Genomic DNA, 22,267 nt, shown 5'->3' with positions numbered 1-22,267 from the left:
TTATGACCAAGTTTTTGATGCTTGGTGGAGGAGATGAAGCCTGCAAGACAACTAGGTCCAATGCATCATCCTACATAATCAAGGGCAAGTATATACAAAAAACAATAAGTAAATATACAAATTGAATTAACCAATGAATCAAGTAGTTAATTCATACTCACCACATCTAACTCACTGTAGAATACTTTTGGTCATGAAACTTAAGCATTCTCCTTTTCACATAATCACAAAATCCGAAGATCTTTCTCTTCTTCATTTTATCTTCCATTGGTTGTGCTAGAGACATTATTATGATTTTATCATCACAAAAAGACAAGATAGGAAAAGTACACTTGTCCTGGCACGATCTTTCTCTGACAACCTTGACAAAATGTGATGAAGAATTATTTTTGGCAGGGTTGATAATGGATCTTCCTCAAGCTCCATTTATATTCTGAAACCAACAACATACGAAATTGTGTTAAATAAGTCATAATTCATATTCTCAATGTATGTGAATCAAAAAGGTTTATTAAGGTTAGTTAGAAAGGGAAAAGGCGAAGCATTTTACTTTTACTTTGAAAGAATTTAGTATCGCTAAAAACTTTTCACACTTCACCACTAAGCACAAAAAGCACCAAACTGAGAAACCCACTAACACATATTTAATCAAAATGGGATTGGAAACAAACATGTTTAACGAATAAACTATATTGTTTGCAGTAAAATCAATTATCAAGATAAGAAACAGAGTTTATAGTTTGAGAGAAGGGAAAATTGCATGATGAATGATAGTACTAAGAATCCCTCAAGGTTATCAAACCAAAACTTTCGACACATTGAAATAGGAAGAAAATATTGTTACCTGCAATTTGGAATGGAAGGGAATCTGCAACAAAAAAGAAAAAAGAAAAGGAAAACAAAAACCCTAACTTTCCAACTTCATCCCAAACGCATTTTGAATAAGGGGTGTGAGTGTGACTCTCCCAGTTATAATCATTTTGACCATCTTAAGTAAATAAAAAAAATGTAATAAATTTCAAATTTAGAATGAGAAATTAATAATATTTTATAAAATTGTTCTTCATTAATTATATAGGAAATATAAATTATAGATTTGAAAGAGAAAGAAAAAAAAAGAGTGAGTTAATTGGTCTGTTCAACCCATTTAATTTTTTTAGTTTATTTATTCTTTTTATTCAATTTGATATACTACCTTTGTCGTTATATATATAAGACCATTTAGCCACAATCATGAGAATAAAGAAAATTGATATTTGTTTTAAAGTTGTCTGTAATTACTATTGTTGTTACAATTTTATCTTTTAAAAGATAATTAGTTTATGTTTTCAACATGTTAGTTATTGCTGATCTAAGAAAAAGATGTATAACAAATAGGGATATGAATGTAAATAAATAATTAATGTAGTTAAAAATAGTAAAGGAGTCTTATAAAATAGACAAAAATTCTCAAAATGGTCTTATAATTAAGGACGGAGGTAATATTAATTTTTTAGTTCTGCCCATTTTTACCAACTAGTATGAAACCCGTGCCATGCACGGGGAAAATTACTTCATTATATATATATATATATATATATATATATATATATATATATATATATTAAATTCTGTTGATAGAAATTTATATATCTAAAAAGTTTATTCCAAACTATTTGAATATGTTTGTTCACATTGTCGAATGATAAGAGATCTTCAACACCAAAATTTAATAGTTTACTTTTTCCAACTTCCAACCTTCTTACACATCCTATCTACACATTAGTAATTCAAAAATTAAAGTGTTTTTCAATGTATTATATGTTGTTTAATAGAGTAAATTACACTCGCTTTCCCTATGAGAAATTTGAATTACACTCTCTTCTCGTCTTATTTTAAAATATACACTATACTTCATTGAAAAATAAAGTTTATACTCCATCTCCTATAAGATGCTTGAATTACAATTCTCTCACTTAATAATTAAACATGGATCACACTTTAATCTATTTTAACATAAATAAATATTTTATTTTATAAACTAATATTGAACCACTATTCAAATAACATAAATAAATATTTTTATTATATAAACTAATTTTCGCTCAAACAAAATTATATAAACTAATTTATATAAAATAATATCTAACCTATATAAATTTCCAATGAAGAAAAAAGAAACCATGGAACAAAAAAAAATACGTTAATTCCTAAGGTGGTAAAATAATAACAAAAAGAAGAAGAAACATAGTATGGTTTCTTATCCTCTCGCATCCAATGAGAAGAATGGCAACCAAGAAGAAAAATTGCAAAATACTTGTTAATTTATATGTTGCATGTTAAACAGGTACGACCTCAATCAACTGAGTCGTTAAGTTGTATTGGACACCGCAAGAAGGAACTCACGTGTTACATTTCCATAAGAATGGTATGGTTTAACAAAATTTAATGTTTTGTAAAGTTATAATATGTCACAAACTAAGATTAAATTAGCAGAGCAAATGTTCATGAGAGAGCGAAATGGAAAATTTCGTGGAGTAAAAAATACCAAAATTACGGAAATCAAAAGAGTTGTCATTGATATTGTTTACAATAAACCCATCATTGAGTAGATGGTGGGTATTACGATACACTTATTAAAACATCTAAAAGGGAAATACTTAGACCTTAAGAACACTCAAAAAGCCATCAAGATAACACAGGAAAAATAGCTCAGTAGAAATCTCGCTGTGAATTCATTTATTTCAAATTTATTCTTTTTCAACTTTGATCACCTTCTTCAAGACCAATGAACCTGGTGTGCCATTCTCATGCCCTTCAAATGGAAAAGCCCTTTTACTGCCAGCATCACCATCCTTCTTGTCAGCAGACACATTATCATTTACTTCAGTAGTATCTTGACTTAGATCGACAACAAATGAAGATGTAGTTCTGCTACAATTTTCACCTTCTGCTTCCTCAAACTTGTTATAGAGATCCTGATTAAAAAAATATTGTATTTTATATTTTAAATAAAAAATGTAAGAAACAAAGTGAAAATAAAAAATTGTGGTTTTTATCAAACCTGCGCAACCCTCCTTCAGTTTATCTTTTCCTTTGTCAACCTGCATTATCAACATATAATTTAAAGAAAAATATCAGTTGTTTAAAATTATTTCAATATACAGTTAAACTTAACTATAATATTTACAATAAAGGAGATTTTTAGTTGGTATTAGACCTCTGAGCAAGAGTTCTCGAATTTCTGCAACATTTCACCATCAGGGACAACTCTTTTGACCCTATAAGATAACCTAAATCTAGAACTGCTACCACTTGGAACTTCAACTTTGAACATAAACTTCTTCCCAACCAAGTCAGTGATATCCTTGGGTACAGTTTCTTCTCCTAGAGTCTGACTCATTTTGAGAAGGGAAAAAACATGTCATTATAAATTCATTTTGATAGGTCCCACTATGCGACCTAATTGTTTAACTACACACATAGTTACCAGGTTGTTAGCTTCAATCAATTCAACACAACTTTTTTTCAACAATAGTGTAGCATCACGGTCAAAAACGACAAAGGTTGACATTATAGATAGTTAATGGAACAACACCACAATCAGCTCTCTCAAACTTAGTGTCGTAAATAATATCAATCTTAAAATTGTGATGTGTGGTCTTATATTCCCCCGTGTTTTTTACAACATTAAAGAGAGAAACATTATAAACGACACCCTCTTTGAGCTGTTTTTGAAACCTATAAATCAGTGTCTTCTTGGCAGTTGCATGAATTTTGTTACCCTATATGTATACATTAAATCAAAACGATTTAGTGCAAGTAATAATATATAAAAAAAAACACAACAAAAATTCATAATATTTTAATCAACCTCACGATCTTGCAAAACCAACTCGAGTGAGTGGGATTTCTGAGGATTCGAGAACTCAGGCACAAGCCACATTCTCACAACCCTCACGGTTAACACCAAATTGTGGGCTTTTTCAGTCACATCGGAGATCAAGGCGTTTTTGGCCATTTGAAAAACAAACAAAGAGACAGAAAAAAGATGTGATGGAAAGTGAATGAAGAATCATCCTATTTATAGTACAATTGGGAACACGGTCTTGTCAAACATATCAATTATTGTATTGTCTCTTGATTTTTTCAAGGTCAAAATAACACAATAAAACAATTATTGTAATTATTGTGTTGTCTTTCATTTTGTTTGACCCTGTAGTCAAGGATGATCTTCAAAAAAATTAAAACAATGTTGATTAATTTTCACAGTCATTGCAGCCATGCGACTAATTTTCCAAAATTTTAATTTCGAAGAATCATGAGACAAAACAATTTTCATATAGGAATATTAAAGGTTGATTTGAATATACTACTAAAACAAAGTCTCACCTTCGATACTCATGGTGTCTATTTAGATGGAAAAATTTAGTTTTTTTTAAAAAAAATTAATATTTTGTCAAAAAAAATTAATATGGTGCTAAAACCAAAAAAGTCGGTATGAATCTTGCGTTGACAACTGAAAATTAATTTATGATTTCAAATACTTATCAATATTTCCAACTAATTGAGGAAGTAAAATTATTTCATGTAAATTGCTTTCATTATCAATTAAGTCATTACTTTACAATTTCAAAGGAGTATGGTCTTCATATAAATCAGGAAGGAAAAAAATTATGTGATACAGCTTAAATCTTTAAAGCACTAATCGAAACATTAATTTAGTATAAATTTTTTTTAGCTTGACTTTTGTAATCAGGAACCAAAAAAACCAATAAGAATTGTCAAATACTAAACCAATAAGAATTGTCAAATACTAAAGCAGTATTAACTCTAGCCCACAATGTTAATTTAACACGGTATACTATTATGTCAGAATTTGATAAAACATGTGAATGTGTAATATAAGAGTAAGAGTTAACAATAAATTAATTAATTGCAAAATAACTATTGTTGGTCAAATAGAGTATCAACCATTCTTAGAATTATTGTCCTGTTAAACATATCAATTATTGTAATTATTGTCCCGTCTCTTGATTTTTCTAAGGTCAAAATGATACCAGAAATAAAATATTTTATTTTGTTTGATAATAAAGATAATTCACTTTAGTCTATGGTCCTGATTTATTTATTTTTTACGACAAAATGACCCTGATTTTGTAGGGTCTATTCTATTTTGTTTAAGTGATTATAATATATTGTTAGAATATGTGCCTTCTTTTTTTCAAATAAAAAACTAATTATTTTATATGATAGATAGACATATAAATTATTGTGACTCTTTTTTTTCTGAAAGGATTTTCAAAAATTATTAGAATTACTTTTTTTTTTGTTTTATCAAGGATTTTCAAAAATTATTAGAATTACTTTATTTTTGTTTTATCAAACAAAAGTAAAACAAATATTTTGAATCACAACAAATGAAGCGGCATCATAGAGAGAAGCATCATTAGTTACGATGACAACAAATAATCATGCCTTACTTAAAAAAAAAAACAAATAATCATGCATATAATACTGCCTTATGTAGATTTTTTTTTTTTGGTGGTGGTTGCCTTATGTAGATTAATGCAAGGAAAATTGTTAAATGTAATATAGATATGCCAAGTGGCACAACTGCATATGTGGATAGGCTAGATAGAAGAAGCATTTATTATTGGCCATTGTAAAACATTTGTATTTGTATATAACTAGTATGGACACCCGTGCCAAGCACGGGCTAGAATATTGTCATACTTAATGGAGATAATATTAAGATGAAGAAAATGTCAGTTAAAGTCTAACATTGGATAAAAGAGTTCAGGTTGAACAACAAATTAGTAAAAAAAAAAATCATGCTTAAGCCTTTCGGATGAAGATGTATCATTCTCACTTATCTGATTTCTATTTTTTAAAACGTGTCGATCCACATCAGTGTTGGCTCGCTCAAAATGCACAACAGTTGCATTATATCCTATTTCAACATTTTGGTGGAGTAGGAGTGGTATCATTCTCACTTATTTTGGGGGAGTGGTATCATTCTCACTTATTTCGGTGATCGATCACGGGCACATAGAGTCTGACACTTAATGGAGAGATGTTAATGTGTCAAATTCGAGTTAAAGTTTCACATTTTATGTAAGAGTAGATGTTGAGAGAGATGTTAATGTGTCATGTGTGAGTGAAACTTCTACTTTTGATATTGAACAACATATATGTGAGATGACCAATATACCTAATGTCTTTAGGTTTCGGATGGAGATGTGGTTTTCATCTTACATATGAGGTTTCTCATATTCAAATGTGACAATCCAATCCATTGTAGGATTTATCTGAAATCCAAGCACTATAATGATATTTTTTTGTTTTGGGATGTCATTTGCTTAATTTTATTATATTAAATTTAAGTTTTTTGATGTCATTCACCTTAATGCAATGTCTTTGTCTAACTTTAATTATTTTAAATTCTTTCATTTTGGTCTTCGGTGGGTCACAGTATAAACAATTGTAGAAGCATTATGTTGAGTCGACAAAATACATACTTATTAGACAATTTGAGTGAACATGCGGTGTCAATAACACCTGTGTGGTTGCTCTTAGTCTAATACAGTGATCCAACCTAATTTAGGCTCCATCTATCATTCTAACATTAAAATGAATTACTTTGCCGGTGTTTGAATGTCATTTATTGATTATTTTATCTAAAAAATTAGTATTTAGATGTCATTCGCTTTCATGCTATTTTTATTCAACCTCTATCATTTCAAACTCATTCACGCCTGGTATTTTGAATGATTTGAAAATAGAAGAATCTTTATAACGATTGTGATTTGACAAAATACATGTTTACTAAACTCATTTTAAAATGCTAATTTTTTACCCAAAAACCTTCAACTCCTTCAAGAAACCACTTCCAGCCCACGTTTTTGAACATGTTGTGTCTCTGTTTGACATCAATTGACTATGTCACATAATTACATGCACGGATGGTCGCACACTTGATTAAGATATGTTAATATGTCAAGTGTGATTGTACATTCTACATTGGATGAAAGAGTAAATTTTCAACAACATATAAGTGAGATGCTCCATGTACCTAATGCCTTATGGTTTTGTGTTAAAATGCGGTATCAATCTCACTTGTATGGTTGATATTGGCCTAATATAAATATTCATATCAGTGTAGGTAGGCTTACCAGGAATCTCAATATTATCCCAACATTATGATAAACATTTTTGTTAGTTTTTGGATGTCATTTGCTTGATTTTTTTTTATCTCAAATTTTATTTATTGGAAGTCATTCGCTTTCAGGTTATATTTTTTATTCCACTTCTATTATTTTAAAATCCTTCACTTTTGGTCTTTGGTGAGATTACAAAGAAAAACTGGATACTGTTCTGCTGAGTTGACAAAATACACGCTTGTTAGAGTTTTTAAAATAATGTAATTTTTTTATTTTAATTTTTTGTTAAAAAATTTGTCCAAAAATATACAACTCCTTCAACAAACACGTCCAACAACTACTTTATTCTCTATATTCACTGACAACGCATAAACCCCTTTTTTCTTATTATTTCTTTCATTTCAAATTCCTTTTATGTCTTCTCAATTTTTCTAGTTTATTTTTTCTCTTCTTTTCTCCATTTTCAGGAAAGGAAGAAAAATCTTCCTTCATTAAATCACCACCAACCCACTTTTTTTTTACTATGTTACACCTTCTCTAGTCTTATTTAGCTGTGCTACCAGATCATATGCAGAGAGTCTCAAACTTAAGGGATAATTATTATTTTTTAAATAAGCTAAATTAGCCCATCCAATTTAGCATTGGGTCCCAAGTCAATACCACCAGACTTACCCAAGTTGGTTAAATGATAGATATTAATATGTCATATCTAAGTTAAAGTTGCACATTAGATTGAAGAGCATAAGGTGATGAACATATAAGTAAGATTACCCCATATACTTAATACCTTGAGAATTTGGATGTGGTGTCAATCTTACTTTTGTGGTTGCTCTTAGCATAATGTGATTATCCTATCCTGTTTAGGCCCATACATAAGTCCCAACATTATAATGATCTTTTTTTTTTGTCATTTTCTTGATTCTTTTATTTTAAAATTTAGTTTTTTTTATATCATTTGCTTTAATTCTATTTTTTAATCCAACCTTCATTATTTCCATTTCCTTCACTTATGGTCTTTGATGAGATCTGACAATAGCAAAACATAGATGTGTTATGTGAAGTTAACAAAATACATGCTTATTATACATTCTAAGTAAAGATGTGTTATCAACCTTAATTGTGTGGTTGCTCTTATACTAATTTAATGATTAAATCCAGTATAGACTCCTCCTTGGAGTATCAACATTATGATTAACTATTTTGAAAGTATTTGGATGTCATTTTTAAAAAAAAAATATCTTAAAATTTAGTTTTTTGATTTTATTCGCTTTCATAATATTTTTTAGGCTTAATTGCAGTTTAACCCCCTAACTTTTATAAAATTGCAATTTTAGCCCCCTAATAAAAAAAACTACAAAACAGCCCCCTAAGTTCTGCATCTGTAGCAGTTTTTGCCCCCTGAGACAAAAAAAAAATAAAAAAAAATAACACGGGGCACCTCACTTAGGGTGCCACGTCAGCGTAGACCGAGTCAAAGTTGGCATTGGGGGCTAAAACTGCCACAAATGCAAAACTTAGGGGGCCGTTTTGTAGTTTTTTTCTTTTTAGGGGGCCAAAATCGTAACTTTGTGAAAGTTAGGGAGTTAAAACTGCAATTAAGCCGATTTTTTATTCAACCTTTGTCATTTCAAAATCCTACATATTTGGTCTTTGGTTGAAATGCAGATGTGTTATTCTAACTTGACAAAATACATTCTTATAATGATAGTAATGTTTGAAAATATATATATTCGTTACTTTAAATTTAAAGAGGGTTTAGTCTAGCAGTGTAAAGACATACTTTAAATTTAAAGGTTACAGGTTTTGAGCCCTTCTAGTATCTTTGGAGGTATGCAAATGTAAATACTAAATAACTTAGTGAGTGCTCTTTTATCTCTAAGATTTTTTCTACCTTATACAAAATTAACATTCATTCACCATAAAAAAAAATTACCAACAAAAAATTCACTATGACTTTTATTTTTTTTAATAATGGCATTAAATGTCATACCCAAGAATCATTATGGTCCATTGATCAATGAAGTTTTTTGTGTTAAAAGATATTTATGATCATTATTATTATACTATTAAAAGACGTTCTTATGTCAAGCACGTGAGAATTTTCTTCTTTTTAATTATTATTTATTTGTTTATTTTTTATTAGTGAATGAAATGTTTATTTTGGAAATTATGAGATTAAATGATATACACTATCAATGTTTGTTTTACACTAACATCCAGTCACACAATCAATTATCAGACACAATAAAAATAAATTTAATATAATTTTCGTTATAGACTTAAAATTATTAGCCTTTAAGTTTTTTATTTTTCAAAATATTTATTATATTAATTAGTTTGATTTTATTGGGGTATATTTTAGGCTTTCATGAAATATATATGTTGTTTTTATTGTAATTGGATTTTTTTTAAAAAAAACCTGTTTTAAAATACTTAAAATTTTCCTTAAAAAAGATACTTAAAATTTACTGAAAATGAATTTAATAATGTTAAAAGTAATGCGGTAATTTATGGAATTGTGATTCAATTTGATTGTCTCTAAGAATAAAAAGACTCATCATTTGATCAGATTAATTATCTATTCTATGATCAATTTGGCTTCACCAAAATAAAGGGAGGTGGTTAATAATGTTAAAATAATCTTATGGGCATGGTTTGATTTGATGAAGGATAAAAAAACGGTTATATAATTTTTTATTTAAAAAATGGATGAATTGGTATAATAAGGGTTGGAGTACTTATTGTAGTCTCTAATTATATATCATTTTTCTTATTAAAATTCAAACATTTAAATATCTAATTGTCATTCATTTTTATTTTGATAAAACATCTTCTTTAATTTTGATTTAATGCACATGATGATTATAAAAATCGATTAATTTTTTTAGATGATTTCCTTAATAAAATAATTCATGATAAAAATACCAAAAATAGAATCTCATACAAATAAAAATATATAATAATCATTTCTTAAAAAGATAATACACCAAAAATGGAAATTCTAGTAAATAAAAGTATGTAATAATCATTTATAATTATAATAGAAATTCCCACAACGATTCTTTAGAAAAAAGAAATTTTCACGACGATCAGCTTGTCATTAATTTCCACTTATAATTGGAGGTTCATTATAAATTTTATTTATTTTTTGTTCAATTTTAAATTAGTAACCACATAACATTAAAAAGTGAAAATTACCTTTAATTCCCAAATTTTCTATAAAGATGAAGTTGATACTTTGATTGATTCTATTCTAAAATTTTTGGTTGCGATACTTTGTTGCAAGTTTTGCTAAAAAGAACAACAATGAAATTAGGTCATGTTTCGACATCTTATTGGATAAAGTCATCCCAAAATTGCAACTTTAAAAAAATCATGAAAGAAACATGAGTAGAAGAGCAAAGATTGATATATCAAACATAATAGAAAGTCAATCCCATGATTTTTATAGGATTAATTCCCTATGAAGTTAAAAACCGTTAATTTAGCGTCGGTATTTCCAAAAGTTTAATGCATTTCTTTTTGACCAAGGGTGTGTACGCTTGTGCAAAGTTTTACGTTAAGCTAACAATTTTTTTCTAGAGATATCATCTCTCAGTTGTGTGCTTGACGATACTTAATTTGAAAAACATCCACAAATATATTTTTTTAAACCTTTGTTGCACTAAATATCCATAACTTTATTTTGACACAGATGCAGAAAGTCATTGAAGAAACATGGAACAATGTTACAAATAATGAGAGAACTAACAGAACACAAATCATTGGGTTATTCAACATCTTAAAATATACTCCATTCATTTACTATTATAAGAGGAAGACGAAAACCAAAGGATCATATCATATAAGAAAAGAAAAAGAAAAAAAATAGTGGCTCGTCATTCTAGGGTTTGCCGTGCGATTTCGATCAATTTGAGGTAAAAAAAAATCGAATAATCAAATCAAAGTATGATCTAATGCGAAAGGTTTTCACAAAGGACATTCAAACATATGCAACGATATTAGATTTTGTGATTTTCAGTTTTTGTACCAATTTATGATTTTCTTTTGAATCGGTTTATATTCGAACACTCATAACTCGTCATTAGTGTGATTAGTTAGACACTTGCAACAATATCAATATTACTGCTAGCATTTTTACAATCTCAATGCAAATAAAACTACTTAAAATTCATTTAACATCAGACACTTTAATCAAATTTGTAATATATACAACTCTTAAAATATAAAGCTTGATTAAAATATTCTACTCTCTCCAAATTCTTTCTTTTGTTGAGAGGAACTCTACAAATCCATGTAGTCAAACTTCAATTATTGCATCCTTGCGCTTCATCTTTAATTGTATCCACATAACTGGAAAAATAGAACAAATCAATAAAATTCCGTTAAAACCAAAGAACAATTGGTCGAAGAGCTAAAGAAGAAAAGTTGAACAAAAAATTAGGTAAAAAAACTATAAAAATATAGAGAGATAGAAAGAGGATTAAAATATAAAATAATAGATTTAAATAAATTGCAAACCCAAAGTAGTCAAGAACCAAAAACAAAAATGTAATATTTAGAGAATAAGGATGAAACACTATTTATGGGCACTATGAAGAAAAATAATACAATTTTTTTTAATAAAAAATGGATACAAACTATAAATGAACAAACATGATTTTGAAATAATTTTAAATTCTATAACTGAATGTTAAAATGATGTGAGGAATGGTGATGGTTGAAGTAATATTTATAAGGAAAAATTCAAAGCATGGTGAGATCCGAGAAGTAATGTTGAAATTATAAACAAATATCTATTAAATAGTGGTTAAAAGTAAGTTTGAACTTTTTGTACACAAATACTAATGGAAGAACGATTAGCACACATCTATGAACATTAGACAAATACAGGCATCAAACCAGCACTAACATGTCGACATCGTCAATAATCTAAGAAAATAAAATATTTGAATCCACTTACCTTGTTACACTTGAGACTATGATTTTCATCTAATTGAATTTTACTATATCATATCTTCGTGATTGAAAATATGATCGTGATTTAAAATATGCTACCTAACAACCGGAAGAGGAAAAAAAATGGTGTTAAAGCTTGGAAGAAACGTATGGAAAAGAAGAAGGATAAAAAAAATATGTTCATTTTTTCAGGTTTGACTATGAAACAAATTAAAAAAAATGTAATGAAAGTTAATAGCATTTACACGCCATTAAATCATCCATTTTTTAGTCAACATTTACGTTTTAATCACATAAAAATAAGAAGGAATATTCTTTGATGAGAGAGATGAAAAATGCTAGATGAATAACATTAAATGCTAGATGAAAAATATGATGCCAAGTGTACTATGGCTCATAGATGTATCCTTTTGTATTATATAGAGATATATATATATATATATATATATATATATATATATATATATATAGATATAGATTTACATATATTATATTATCATTATTATTATTATTATTATTAGGTAAATGCTAACAAGTACCGCAAGACATATGATAAGAAGTTTAAAGTTGAATTACATTTTAAAATATGTGTATTTAACACATTGAAACATCAAAATACAATTTTTTCATATGAAAGTTATCAACTGTTTCTATTTTTAAATCTTTAACAATGTGGAACCAAACATACCATAAGTCTTCTCAAATTCACGGGAAAATACGACATTTTCAATGGCTAGTTTAATTGAAAACTTATAATGTTATATTTTATACATAAAAGATTAATTACACATGAATACGATATTTGTTCTGGACCGGCTAGATCGTCAATCCCTTACAGACACGTGGACAAAAAACTCCATATCAAGATACATTGTCTTGAGTGAGCATGCTAGTTCTGGTGCACACCACCGCACTAGAATGTGCCCCTACACTTCCTGCACCGTACCAGTGGCTTCCAACGTCCTCTTGATGATGCGCCGCATTTCACGGAAGTCGTTAGTGCCTCCTTCTCTTTTATAAGGGTGACTTAGCATCACCATCAATTTATGTTTTAGGCAATGACTTTGTAATCATTGCCCTTTTTTTTCTCCTCATTCAGGGTCTTTCAAACAACACTTCTGGCCCAGTTGCCGTAAGTCCTACTCCTACCAGTCCCCCAAATCAGAACTCAATGGCTGCTTCTATCCTTCCATCACTGCAGTGCATCTTGCAACAGAATGGCTTGCAAAGGGTATGATTTAGTTTGTATTTCTTAGATTTTTGTCAAATGACTAGTGAAAGGTATAGATTCATTTTTTCCCGTGGGTTTTTGACAGGAAGAAATTGTTAAATTGATAAAGTATGCAGAGCAATCTTATGGTATTTCCTCTCATCTTTATGCGTGCGAATCTATGTGCGTCTATGTATATATTTGGCTACTGCCCCTTAAAACTGGAAAATGTTTGCTTCGTTTGAATAATTTCACTTGTTGCAGGTAGGAATACAGAATCAATAGAGGGGGGAGCATCCGATGCTTTGCAGGCATCACCTGTGTCGACTAGAGAGAAAGAGCTGCATTTGCAAGTGATTCAACTCCAACAGAGGTATATGAATGTAACTATATTTCTGAAGTTTTGTATCTTTACATTCCACATACATCTTATTTTAAACCCTTATGTCAGCATTGGGAGTCTTGTCGAGGAACTGCAGAGACAAAAGCTGAAAAATGTTCAGGTGTGTTAATCTTGGCCAGACACACTTACTGATATACCATTTTGGTTCGAACAGTGATGCTTTGTATATTTTTCTTATTATGGTACCATTTTGAAACATCTTATTCTTCTTTTATGTGAACTATAAAACTATAAACTATGTTTTGTTCTTATTTTTACGTCAATAGATTCATTAACTCATTGCCGACGTGACATAGATTCTAGATTTACCACTAATGCTGCATGCTGTGTTTAATGAAAACTGATTTTGTCAATCTATTTACCCGTCTTCATTAAAATTACACATGTAGTAGTAGCACCTGTAAGATTCTTTATATTATGTCAACTAATTTAGAATAGTTTTTTTAATTATCTTACTGTCTTTGGTTTGCAGTTAGAGAGACAGTTGAGCAGTATGGTCAACAAAGTTGAAAAGTGAAGATGATGAGCGTTATATGGTTTGATTAATCTTGGACTTATCTTATGATTAAAGTGTCGGGACAATCACTGCTTCCGCACTAATCATATACACACTCTCTCACAAATGACACTTGAGTGAAGAGTAAGATCCAAAACTTGGATTAGTTGTGTTTTGGTTGCTTACGAAACTTAATCATCAATGTCACAGACCCTATTTATATTCTTAGCGCATAACCTACAAGTAGAGAACATGAGACAATATGAAATACTATCAAATGCAAGTTACATACCCCACTTTAGTCTGTTTAATGAAACAACCCTCAAGTTATCCCTCAGAATTTTGAATTTTTCATAATTCAAAGACTTGGTAATTCAAAGTAGTAGTTTTATTTTAATTTATATTTGTTCACCTGATCCTATAGAAAATAAAACTCTATTTCTTTTTTCCTATTTTCTTTCCATCACTCATCCATCATGCTCGATGGTTTGTGGTTGTGCTTGTGCTTGTTATTCTACTACCTAATAACACACCAGAACACTAACAATACCAAATCTTACGCCTAAAAACACTCAACAACTAGTAATACATGACGACCTAAAAGGATATCAAGGACTCCATTATCTGATCCAAAACCCCATTTGTACTCAATATGCAATAACAATATCCTAAGTATTCAATATACCATATATCAATAAATCTCATCACAAGTATAATTATCACATTTTCTTAACCACATACTCATTAGAGAGCAAGTAAAAAAATTCTTGGAAACCATATACAACCACATTGCAATAAAAGAAGGCACAGTACTGTATTTTATAAGTGTTGGAACAAAATACTTGGGAGTTAGAGCAAAATAATACTCCCTCCAGTCACTATTATAAGCAAAACTCCACTTTCTAGGTACATTGAATAATCAATGTATCTAGTCTTTATTATGGACTAGATACATTAATTATTCAATGTATCTAAAAAGTGAAGTTTTGCTTATAATAGTGACCGGAGGGAGTAGTACCTCTTTTCAACATTTTTCAACAAAAAAGAATGCACCTCTTTTCAAGAGGTAATATCAAACTTCTAAACAACATTAAAATTCTAGCCTGAAGGTAATATTTGTTTGATGTTCAAATTTTGGTGCATAAGCTGGCGATGAATCTAAAATTGTGTTAAAACAAACATTCTGATCAATCTTCTTAGAGCTTATGACTTTCACATCCTTCAAGCCATGCCACCAACACTTAGTTTTAGCAGAAATGCAAATGCAATCGTTCTCTCTTTTTCCCATTAGCGTCTCATAGAAAAGCTGTAGTTTTATATTATAAACAAAATAGAGTTAGAACTCACAAGCCACACATAACATTAATTATAAACATTGCACAAATGGCAAGAAATATGTTATTAAAGAATTTCACTGCTCAAAGCACGACTTAAAATTTGAGCATGGGAGACAATGACATACCTCAATGAATGATTTGCAGAACTTAAATAAATCGAACCTAACAGAAATAGTTTCAGGACAGCAGCTTGAAAGTAAGATATTTACAAGGGACAAGAATAAACGTCTTTCATAACCCCATATTCCGGTGCCTTGTATGACCAAGTTTTTTATGTTTGGTGGAGGGGATGAAACAACGCTTGAAAGTAAGTTTTTTATGTCCAATGCATCCTACATATTCCGGGGCAAGTATACACAAAAATTAATAAGTAAACATACAAACTGAATTAACCAATGAATCAAGTACTTAATTGATACTCACCACATATGACTCCCCAATGGTTACAGATAGTGTTGTCAAAACATTGTTAGGTTTAATGTTTTGCACGAATTCCCTCAAGTTGCAAAGATCCTCATATTCAACCACAATATGAATATAGACTTCCAGTTGACTAGCATTTTTCAAAAAAGATATGGTAGGTTCTGAAGCACCATAACCGATATATCCAAACGATAATAGATTTGGAGAATCAATATTAAGCTCCTTCAAGTTAGAGGAGTTCCAAAACTCCAACTTCTTAAGTCGAACACTTGAAATATCAATCTTCTTAGGCATTTTACAATTGTTTAATTTCAAACTCTCAAGAAATGGGAATTTCGGAAACAAATCAAGAAACCACTTGTTTGTTGAAGCAGTGCTCGTCCACCACAGGTGATGTAAGATTTTTCCTACACGTCATATAACTATGTACACGTGAGCATATATAGGATCGTTTCCACAGGGAGTTACGTTTAATCATAAGCATTTACACAATCGTTCACATTAAGGGTTTGGATATAATTTGTTTGTTTGTAACACTATATCCATATTTGACACTAAAGTAAAAACGAGAGGGGATCGAACTATTTCGCTTGCGGTATAAGATAACGAGCAAGCATAACAGCAGCAATCTCTCGATCGATTAACAGACTCTAGCTTTATAACCAATATTATTACAATCATTTCTACAATATCCTTCGTGTCCAAAGCGACATCGTTATTTCTAGGTTATCGTTTAAACATTCGTGTCCAAATTCCTTAAACGATAACAAAGTCGATCGGATGACTTAATCGACCGTGTCCAGCCTGATTAAATATCCGAAAGCATTAAAATCTTGATTAAAAGTAATTATCAAAGGTTTACAAACTTGTCAAGAATGATATAACATAAGATAGATTGTTATTCTAGGTCTAGATTCAAGGGTTTGTGTCCAAATCATCTTGAATCTCTTTGAAAGCATTAAAAGCAAGAATAACAACAATATTGAATCATATAGCTAGAACCATATATATTAAAAGATCAAAAGATTACATAATAGCTTGATTGTTACCTCAATACTACAAAGAAGGTTAGTTACATATAGACATGTAAACTAATGCAAGGAAGGAAGGAAAGATGAAGATTCCATGCCAAGATCCTTGATGTCTCAATGAATCTAGGGTTGAATCTACTCCTTAATCACTTGCTTTGTGTTTCTCTCTATGAAATAGCTCTAACCTCTCTCTAGAAATGTGTAAAATGTTTCAATGGAATAGTGAATAGTCCTAGAGAGAGGGAAAACTTGTATTTAAATGGGCTGAAAACGTGTAATCTCGCTTAAGCGAGATACATCTCGCTCAAGCGAGAATCATAAATATCCAACCATGGCCAATGAGATCCTGCCACGTAGCCCTGCTCCTTGATGAAGTTGCATCTCGCTCAAGCGAGTTAGACCTCGCGTAAGCGAGGTTGCTTGAAACTTAAACCGCCTTGGAATCCTGCTTAAGCGACTTGGAAGCGAGATGGGAGCGAGATTTACAATTGTTCCCTGGAGAAATCTCGCGTAAGCGAGATGATCTCGCGTAAGCGAGATGCCAAAATCCACAAGCGACCCTGGAAGCGAGATGCAAGCGAAGGTTGAGCTTCTCCCTGGAGGAATCTCGCTTAAGCGAGATGACCTCGCGTAAGCGAGATTTGCTTGGTTCACACAACTTGAGTTTTGGTCCTTGCTTGTCATTTCCTGCATAAATTGGGTAGAATTAGGCATATAAAGCATAAATGGTATAATTACAACAATTGGTTGCTTTTCCGTAGATAACTTGCATAACAAGTCACTAAAAATGCCTCTTTTAACACATGAAATATATTACTTTTGAGCACTTATCAAACTCTCCCCAACTTAGCTTTTTGTTTGTCCTCAAACAAAAGAATCAAAAGGAAACTAACAAGGCTTTGGACAAGCTTTCTAGCACAATACCAAACAATTCAAATCAAATAAAAATCTTCAAGTGGTGATTCAAATGTGAAAGCACCGGCAAGCATGAAGTTCTCCATTATTCCTAGCACAGCTATAAATGTGAAACAAGTCCTAAGCACAAAATACACATCATAAACTTCAAAGTATAAACATATCTATCTATGAACCACACCTAACACACTTCTTTGAAAGTAAATGCAATATAATGATAACAATGACTGAGGTAATGAACACACATCCAACAATCATGCTAACATCCTATTTAAGTTAGGTGTCCATCCAAATATCGTCTCAAAAAGCATAAAAGCATGGATCAAAAGGTCTTGCAAGGGTTATAACTTGGCCGGGCTACAAAAGAAATGTCATATGTGGGGCAATTGATCAGAAAGCCTATCAAAGAGGAACATTTTTTTGTATCACAACTGGAAATCCATATACTTCCCTACCAAGAATTAAAACCTTTGGTGATTAACAATCAAAACAATAACCTTGACAACTTATTCTATTTTTGATTTTTCTTTCTTTTTCTTCTTTTTCTTTTCTTTTCTTTTCTTTTTCCAATGTACAACTTTTTCTTTGATTCAATGTTGTCAGGTTATTTTACAACTTCACCAGAACTTAACATATAATGCCTCCTTTCTCTCCCCAACTTGAATACAACCAAACTCTAATTGAATGTTCCCCTATCCTAAGGCAAGGGACAAAGTACAAAAAGGTTAAGGGTTCAACAAAGTAACATTATCAAAGTCCTATAAAATTCAACCATGAACTGGATTTGAGAAAAATTTCAGGCAAATTCAACAAGCATTGTGCTTATGAATATTGACAGTTCATGTTTGAGGACTTGATTCATTTAGCTCAGATTGGGGTATCAGATACTCACTCTTCTCACAGGTAGGCTTTATGTGGTCAAGTAGGTTACTCTCGATTCAAAAAGTGCCTTGATCCTTTCCATGCTTTCAAACAGTTCAAAATAATTATCAGATTTAACATAACTAAAACAAGTTAGACGATGATTATCGGTCTCCAGCATATATACAACAGATTGAAGCTACCTCACATTTAGGTTAAGTACTAAGTGGTTCAAAGATATTCATGTTTATGAAATGACTTAAATGATCTATAATTTGTGCACAGTACAAATTTCACATTCATAGTAACACCTAGAATAACAGGAAACCAATACCTTGACATTGCGCTTTCTCACAATTCATATCATTATCACTCACCTGCTTTTGCTCAATAATTGGCTCCATGGAGCACTTTAAACTTTGATGTTCATGAGCAATTTTTCTTTTAACGAAACACAAGCAAGATTAATCAAAAATTTCATCCAAAGCAATAAGTTAAAAACCAAACAACAAGCTAAGCTATTTTAACCCAAAACGAAATTAAAATTAAACCAAAGTATTGAACACCCAAAACCGTGCTCAAAAAGTATAAATTCAAAAGCAATAAATTGTTCCAGTATAAAAATAAAAACATAAACTAAAAAGTCAAAGCAGAAGTCAAAGTAAAATAAACATCAAAAGAATGCGGTCAGTGTGCCGCATCATCATCCATATCATCCTGAGACAGATGGACACTGGCTGTCCTCTCTGGATCATAAGCACCATGCAAGCTAGCAGTCCTATCTGGATCATGAGCACCATGCAAGCTAGCAGTCCTCTCCTGGGTGTGAGATGGTCCTGCTCCACTGCCCCCTCCTGGGTAAATTGGCCTGTCCCCAGGCCACATGCAAGAGTCATAGTACTGTGCTGGAGTGAACATGAAACACCCAGGGTCCATGTGAGCATCGTAAAGATGCGCGTAGATGCCCTGGTTGCTGCGGAAGATAGCAGCCTGCTGATCCATTATGTGATTCTCTCTCAGTTCCTGTGCCTGAGCTAACTGAAAGGCTTGCTGCTGCTGTGCCTGAGCTCTCTCAACTGCTCGCTGCTCATACTGAGCCATGTATGCCTGAAAAGAAGAAAAATCAAAAGTGCCGGGCTGCTGAGGTGGTGGCATAGTCTGGTGAGGATCTTCATGCTCTGGAAAGTCCTCAGGTTGGGGTACATCCTCAGGTTGGGGTACTTGAGAAGAAGAAGCAGCACCCTTAGAAAGTGCTCTAGAAATGTAACCCCGAATGTACTTGTCATCAATGGGAGATACAAGCTCTTCTGAAAAAGGCTCGGTGACGGGTACCTGATGATGCCTAAGTAAACCCATAATAAAGCCCGGAAAAGCGAGTCTAGTCTCTGGTCCTGCTACACCACCGAGAGCTACATGCTTCAGCTCTCTTGAAATAATTGCAGCCACATCCACTGCCCTTCCTTTGCAAATATGCCAGATCAGAGGAGGCATCACTTTCTTTGGAGTTGTGGTGACATGGCTTTTTGGCCAGACATTATGAACCAAGAACTTAAAAATAATACCAGCTTTAGGCCTCATATCAGAGAAAGCTGCCAAATTGCGGTTACCCGCTTTGGACTCGGTGTATGTCTTTCCTGGTAGGAGAATCTCTCTCTCAATCTTACCAAGGTTCCAATCAGCAGCCTCTTCTCTTTCCGCATAAGGACACAAGGCAGGTGTGTCAGGGTCCTCGGGCTCAGGTAGGGTGTAAGGTTTGCCTAGGTAATCATTAATAGCATCCCTATCGAAGCGGATGGTTTTTCCTCTCACCATGGTGGTATAGGAAAATGCAGCTTGCATTTCCTTAGCATCACAATCTGGTAAGGCATTTGCATAAAACTCACACAGAAGGTCCAGGTTGATTTTGGGGTATGGGTTAAGGAGTTTCTCCCATTTTCTCTCAGTGAAAACGGCTGCTATGTCAGCATACTCTCCCTCAGGGTTAATCCGGAAAATTTTATCATGCCAGGTTTTCTCTTTTTTCAGCTCGAGAAACCTGGCATAGGTTTTGTTGGATGTGTAGATGGTACGGTCCGGATTTCTAGGTAAGGGTGCAGGACGGTTTACAACACCGGATGAGGAAGCAGTAGTTTTTCGTTTCTTGGTTGGTTGATTTTTGGGTGCCATCTGCAAAACAACCAGCAAAACCATATACAGTATAGAACAATAATCAGCACATGTATGGAATCAAAAAGGTTAAAGCAGATAAACTTTTAACAAAAAGAGGTACAGAACTATCTCGCTTGTGCCTCGCTTGAGCGAGTTGCAAGCGAGATTTTTCCAGATTTCACATGAATACTCGCTTGAGCGAGATTTTTGGTAAAGAATCTCGCTTGAGCGAGATTGTTCTGCACCTGCGAAAAATGACCCATTTCCAGCATAACACAACCAAAAACACAAAATTTTCAACAAAAATCAACCTTAATCCACTTCTATCCAAACCAATTCATGAAAAGGAACCAAAATCAAGACTTATATTCACATTCAATCAAAACCCTTATTTTCCAAAGATTCCAAAATGGGTCAAAATTTACACAATTGAATGTTGAATAAAAACAGTGATGATTTTGATTCATTTTCATTGTTATGAACCTAATGAAACAGTCTCTAGTCACAAACACCTACATCTAACCCTAGCCATTCTAAATTTACATAAAGCATGAATTTTGAAATTGAAAAGTATGGCACAAAAATATAAATCAAACCTGTTGAAATGATGATGAATGAAGCAAGCAAATGATGATGAATGAAGAAATATGTAAGTGCTTGACTATGGTTGAATTGGTTTTGATTTTAGGGTTAAAGTTTGTGAGGAAAGGAAAATTTTAGAGAGAATGGAGATAAGGAAAGTTGGAAAACGTAAATGAGGGAAATGAGTGGATGGGGGAGTGGTTAAGGGGAGTTAATCCCCTTGGAAACCGTTACCATTTTTGAATAAAAAACTCATCTCGCTTGCGCGAGATAATCTCGCTTAAGCGAGATTTCTCCAGAACCAACAATTCGAAAATGCAATAATCTCGCTTAAGCGAGATTAACTTCGCTTGAGCGAGATTTCTCCAGATATGTTTCTTACTTTGCTTTGCTCATGAAATTATTCCTAAATGCATTAAAACATGAAAATACTTACAAAACTGGGTGTGACTCCCAGCAAGAGCTTGTTTTACGTCCTTAGCTTGACGCATTTTGAAGAAATCATGGCTCGATTAGTGAAATCGTCGTCAAACACCGATCAATTTCACCACCGAAGTAGGGCTTAAGCCTTTGCCCATTAACAGTCCAGTTGGCTTTGGTGACTGGGTCCTCAAGTTCAACAGCTCCGTACGGTTTGACCTCTTTAACCATGAAAGGTCCGGACCACTTAGACTTCAATTTGCCCGGAAACAACCTCAGTCTTGAATTGAAAAGTAATACCATTTGTCCCGGCATGAATTGTCTCAGAATGATCTTCTTG

General features: G+C 32.0%; 2 protein-coding genes and 1 long non-coding RNA gene across 3 annotated transcripts in view; 1 reads left to right on the top strand and 2 right to left on the bottom strand.

Moving 5' to 3' along the window:
• The window catches only part of LOC146911990 (Protein kinase superfamily protein), a 38,240-nt gene extending 23,910 nt beyond the window's left edge, over positions 1 to 14,330 (top strand). The window contains exons 16-20 of the mRNA XM_085718620.1: positions 13,201 to 13,332; positions 13,418 to 13,460; positions 13,576 to 13,684; positions 13,763 to 13,814; positions 14,187 to 14,330. Coding sequence (XP_085574746.1) covers positions 13,201 to 13,332; positions 13,418 to 13,460; positions 13,576 to 13,684; positions 13,763 to 13,814; positions 14,187 to 14,231 — 381 coding nt within the window. The 3' untranslated portion in view covers positions 14,232 to 14,330. The remainder of the gene's footprint in view (positions 1 to 13,200; positions 13,333 to 13,417; positions 13,461 to 13,575; positions 13,685 to 13,762; positions 13,815 to 14,186) is intronic.
• On the bottom strand, positions 11,292 to 12,202 carry LOC146911991 (uncharacterized). The gene is made up of 2 exons (XR_015015150.1): positions 12,106 to 12,202; positions 11,292 to 11,495 (listed from the first exon to the last, which is right to left on the bottom strand). It is a non-coding gene; the product is annotated as an uncharacterized LOC146911991 (long non-coding RNA).
• Positions 14,331 to 15,201: 871 nt separating the features above from the next.
• Positions 15,202 to 16,352, bottom strand: LOC146911989 (uncharacterized). The gene is made up of 3 exons (XM_085718622.1): positions 15,971 to 16,352; positions 15,673 to 15,879; positions 15,202 to 15,516 (listed from the first exon to the last, which is right to left on the bottom strand). The coding sequence occupies exons 1-3, from the start codon at positions 16,262 to 16,264 to the stop codon at positions 15,301 to 15,303; spliced, it is 717 nt and encodes a 238-aa protein (XP_085574748.1). The 5' UTR covers positions 16,265 to 16,352; the 3' UTR covers positions 15,202 to 15,300.
• Positions 16,353 to 22,267: the final 5,915 nt, after the last annotated feature.

This window comes from Medicago sativa, chromosome 6, assembly GCF_051527215.1.
Source record: "Medicago sativa cultivar Bolivia chromosome 6, Bolivia_mono, whole genome shotgun sequence".
NCBI lineage: Eukaryota > Viridiplantae > Streptophyta > Magnoliopsida > Fabales > Fabaceae > Medicago > Medicago sativa.
This window is presented reverse-complemented; position numbering and strand designations above follow the sequence as displayed.

What these genes read in the sequence shown, in the direction of transcription:
- LOC146911989 (XM_085718622.1), bottom strand. Translation starts at nt 16,264, where the DNA reads ATGCCTAAGAAGATTGATATTTCAAGTGTTCGACTTAAGAAGTTGGAG. An exon ending in CCATTGGGGAGTCATATGTG is followed by an intron (nt 15,880 to 15,970) that starts GTGAGTATCAAT and finishes CGGAATATGTAG; the next exon opens with GATGCATTGGACATAAAAAA. An exon ending in TCTGCAAATCATTCATTGAG is followed by an intron (nt 15,517 to 15,672) that starts GTATGTCATTGT and finishes ATAAAACTACAG; the next exon opens with CTTTTCTATGAGACGCTAAT.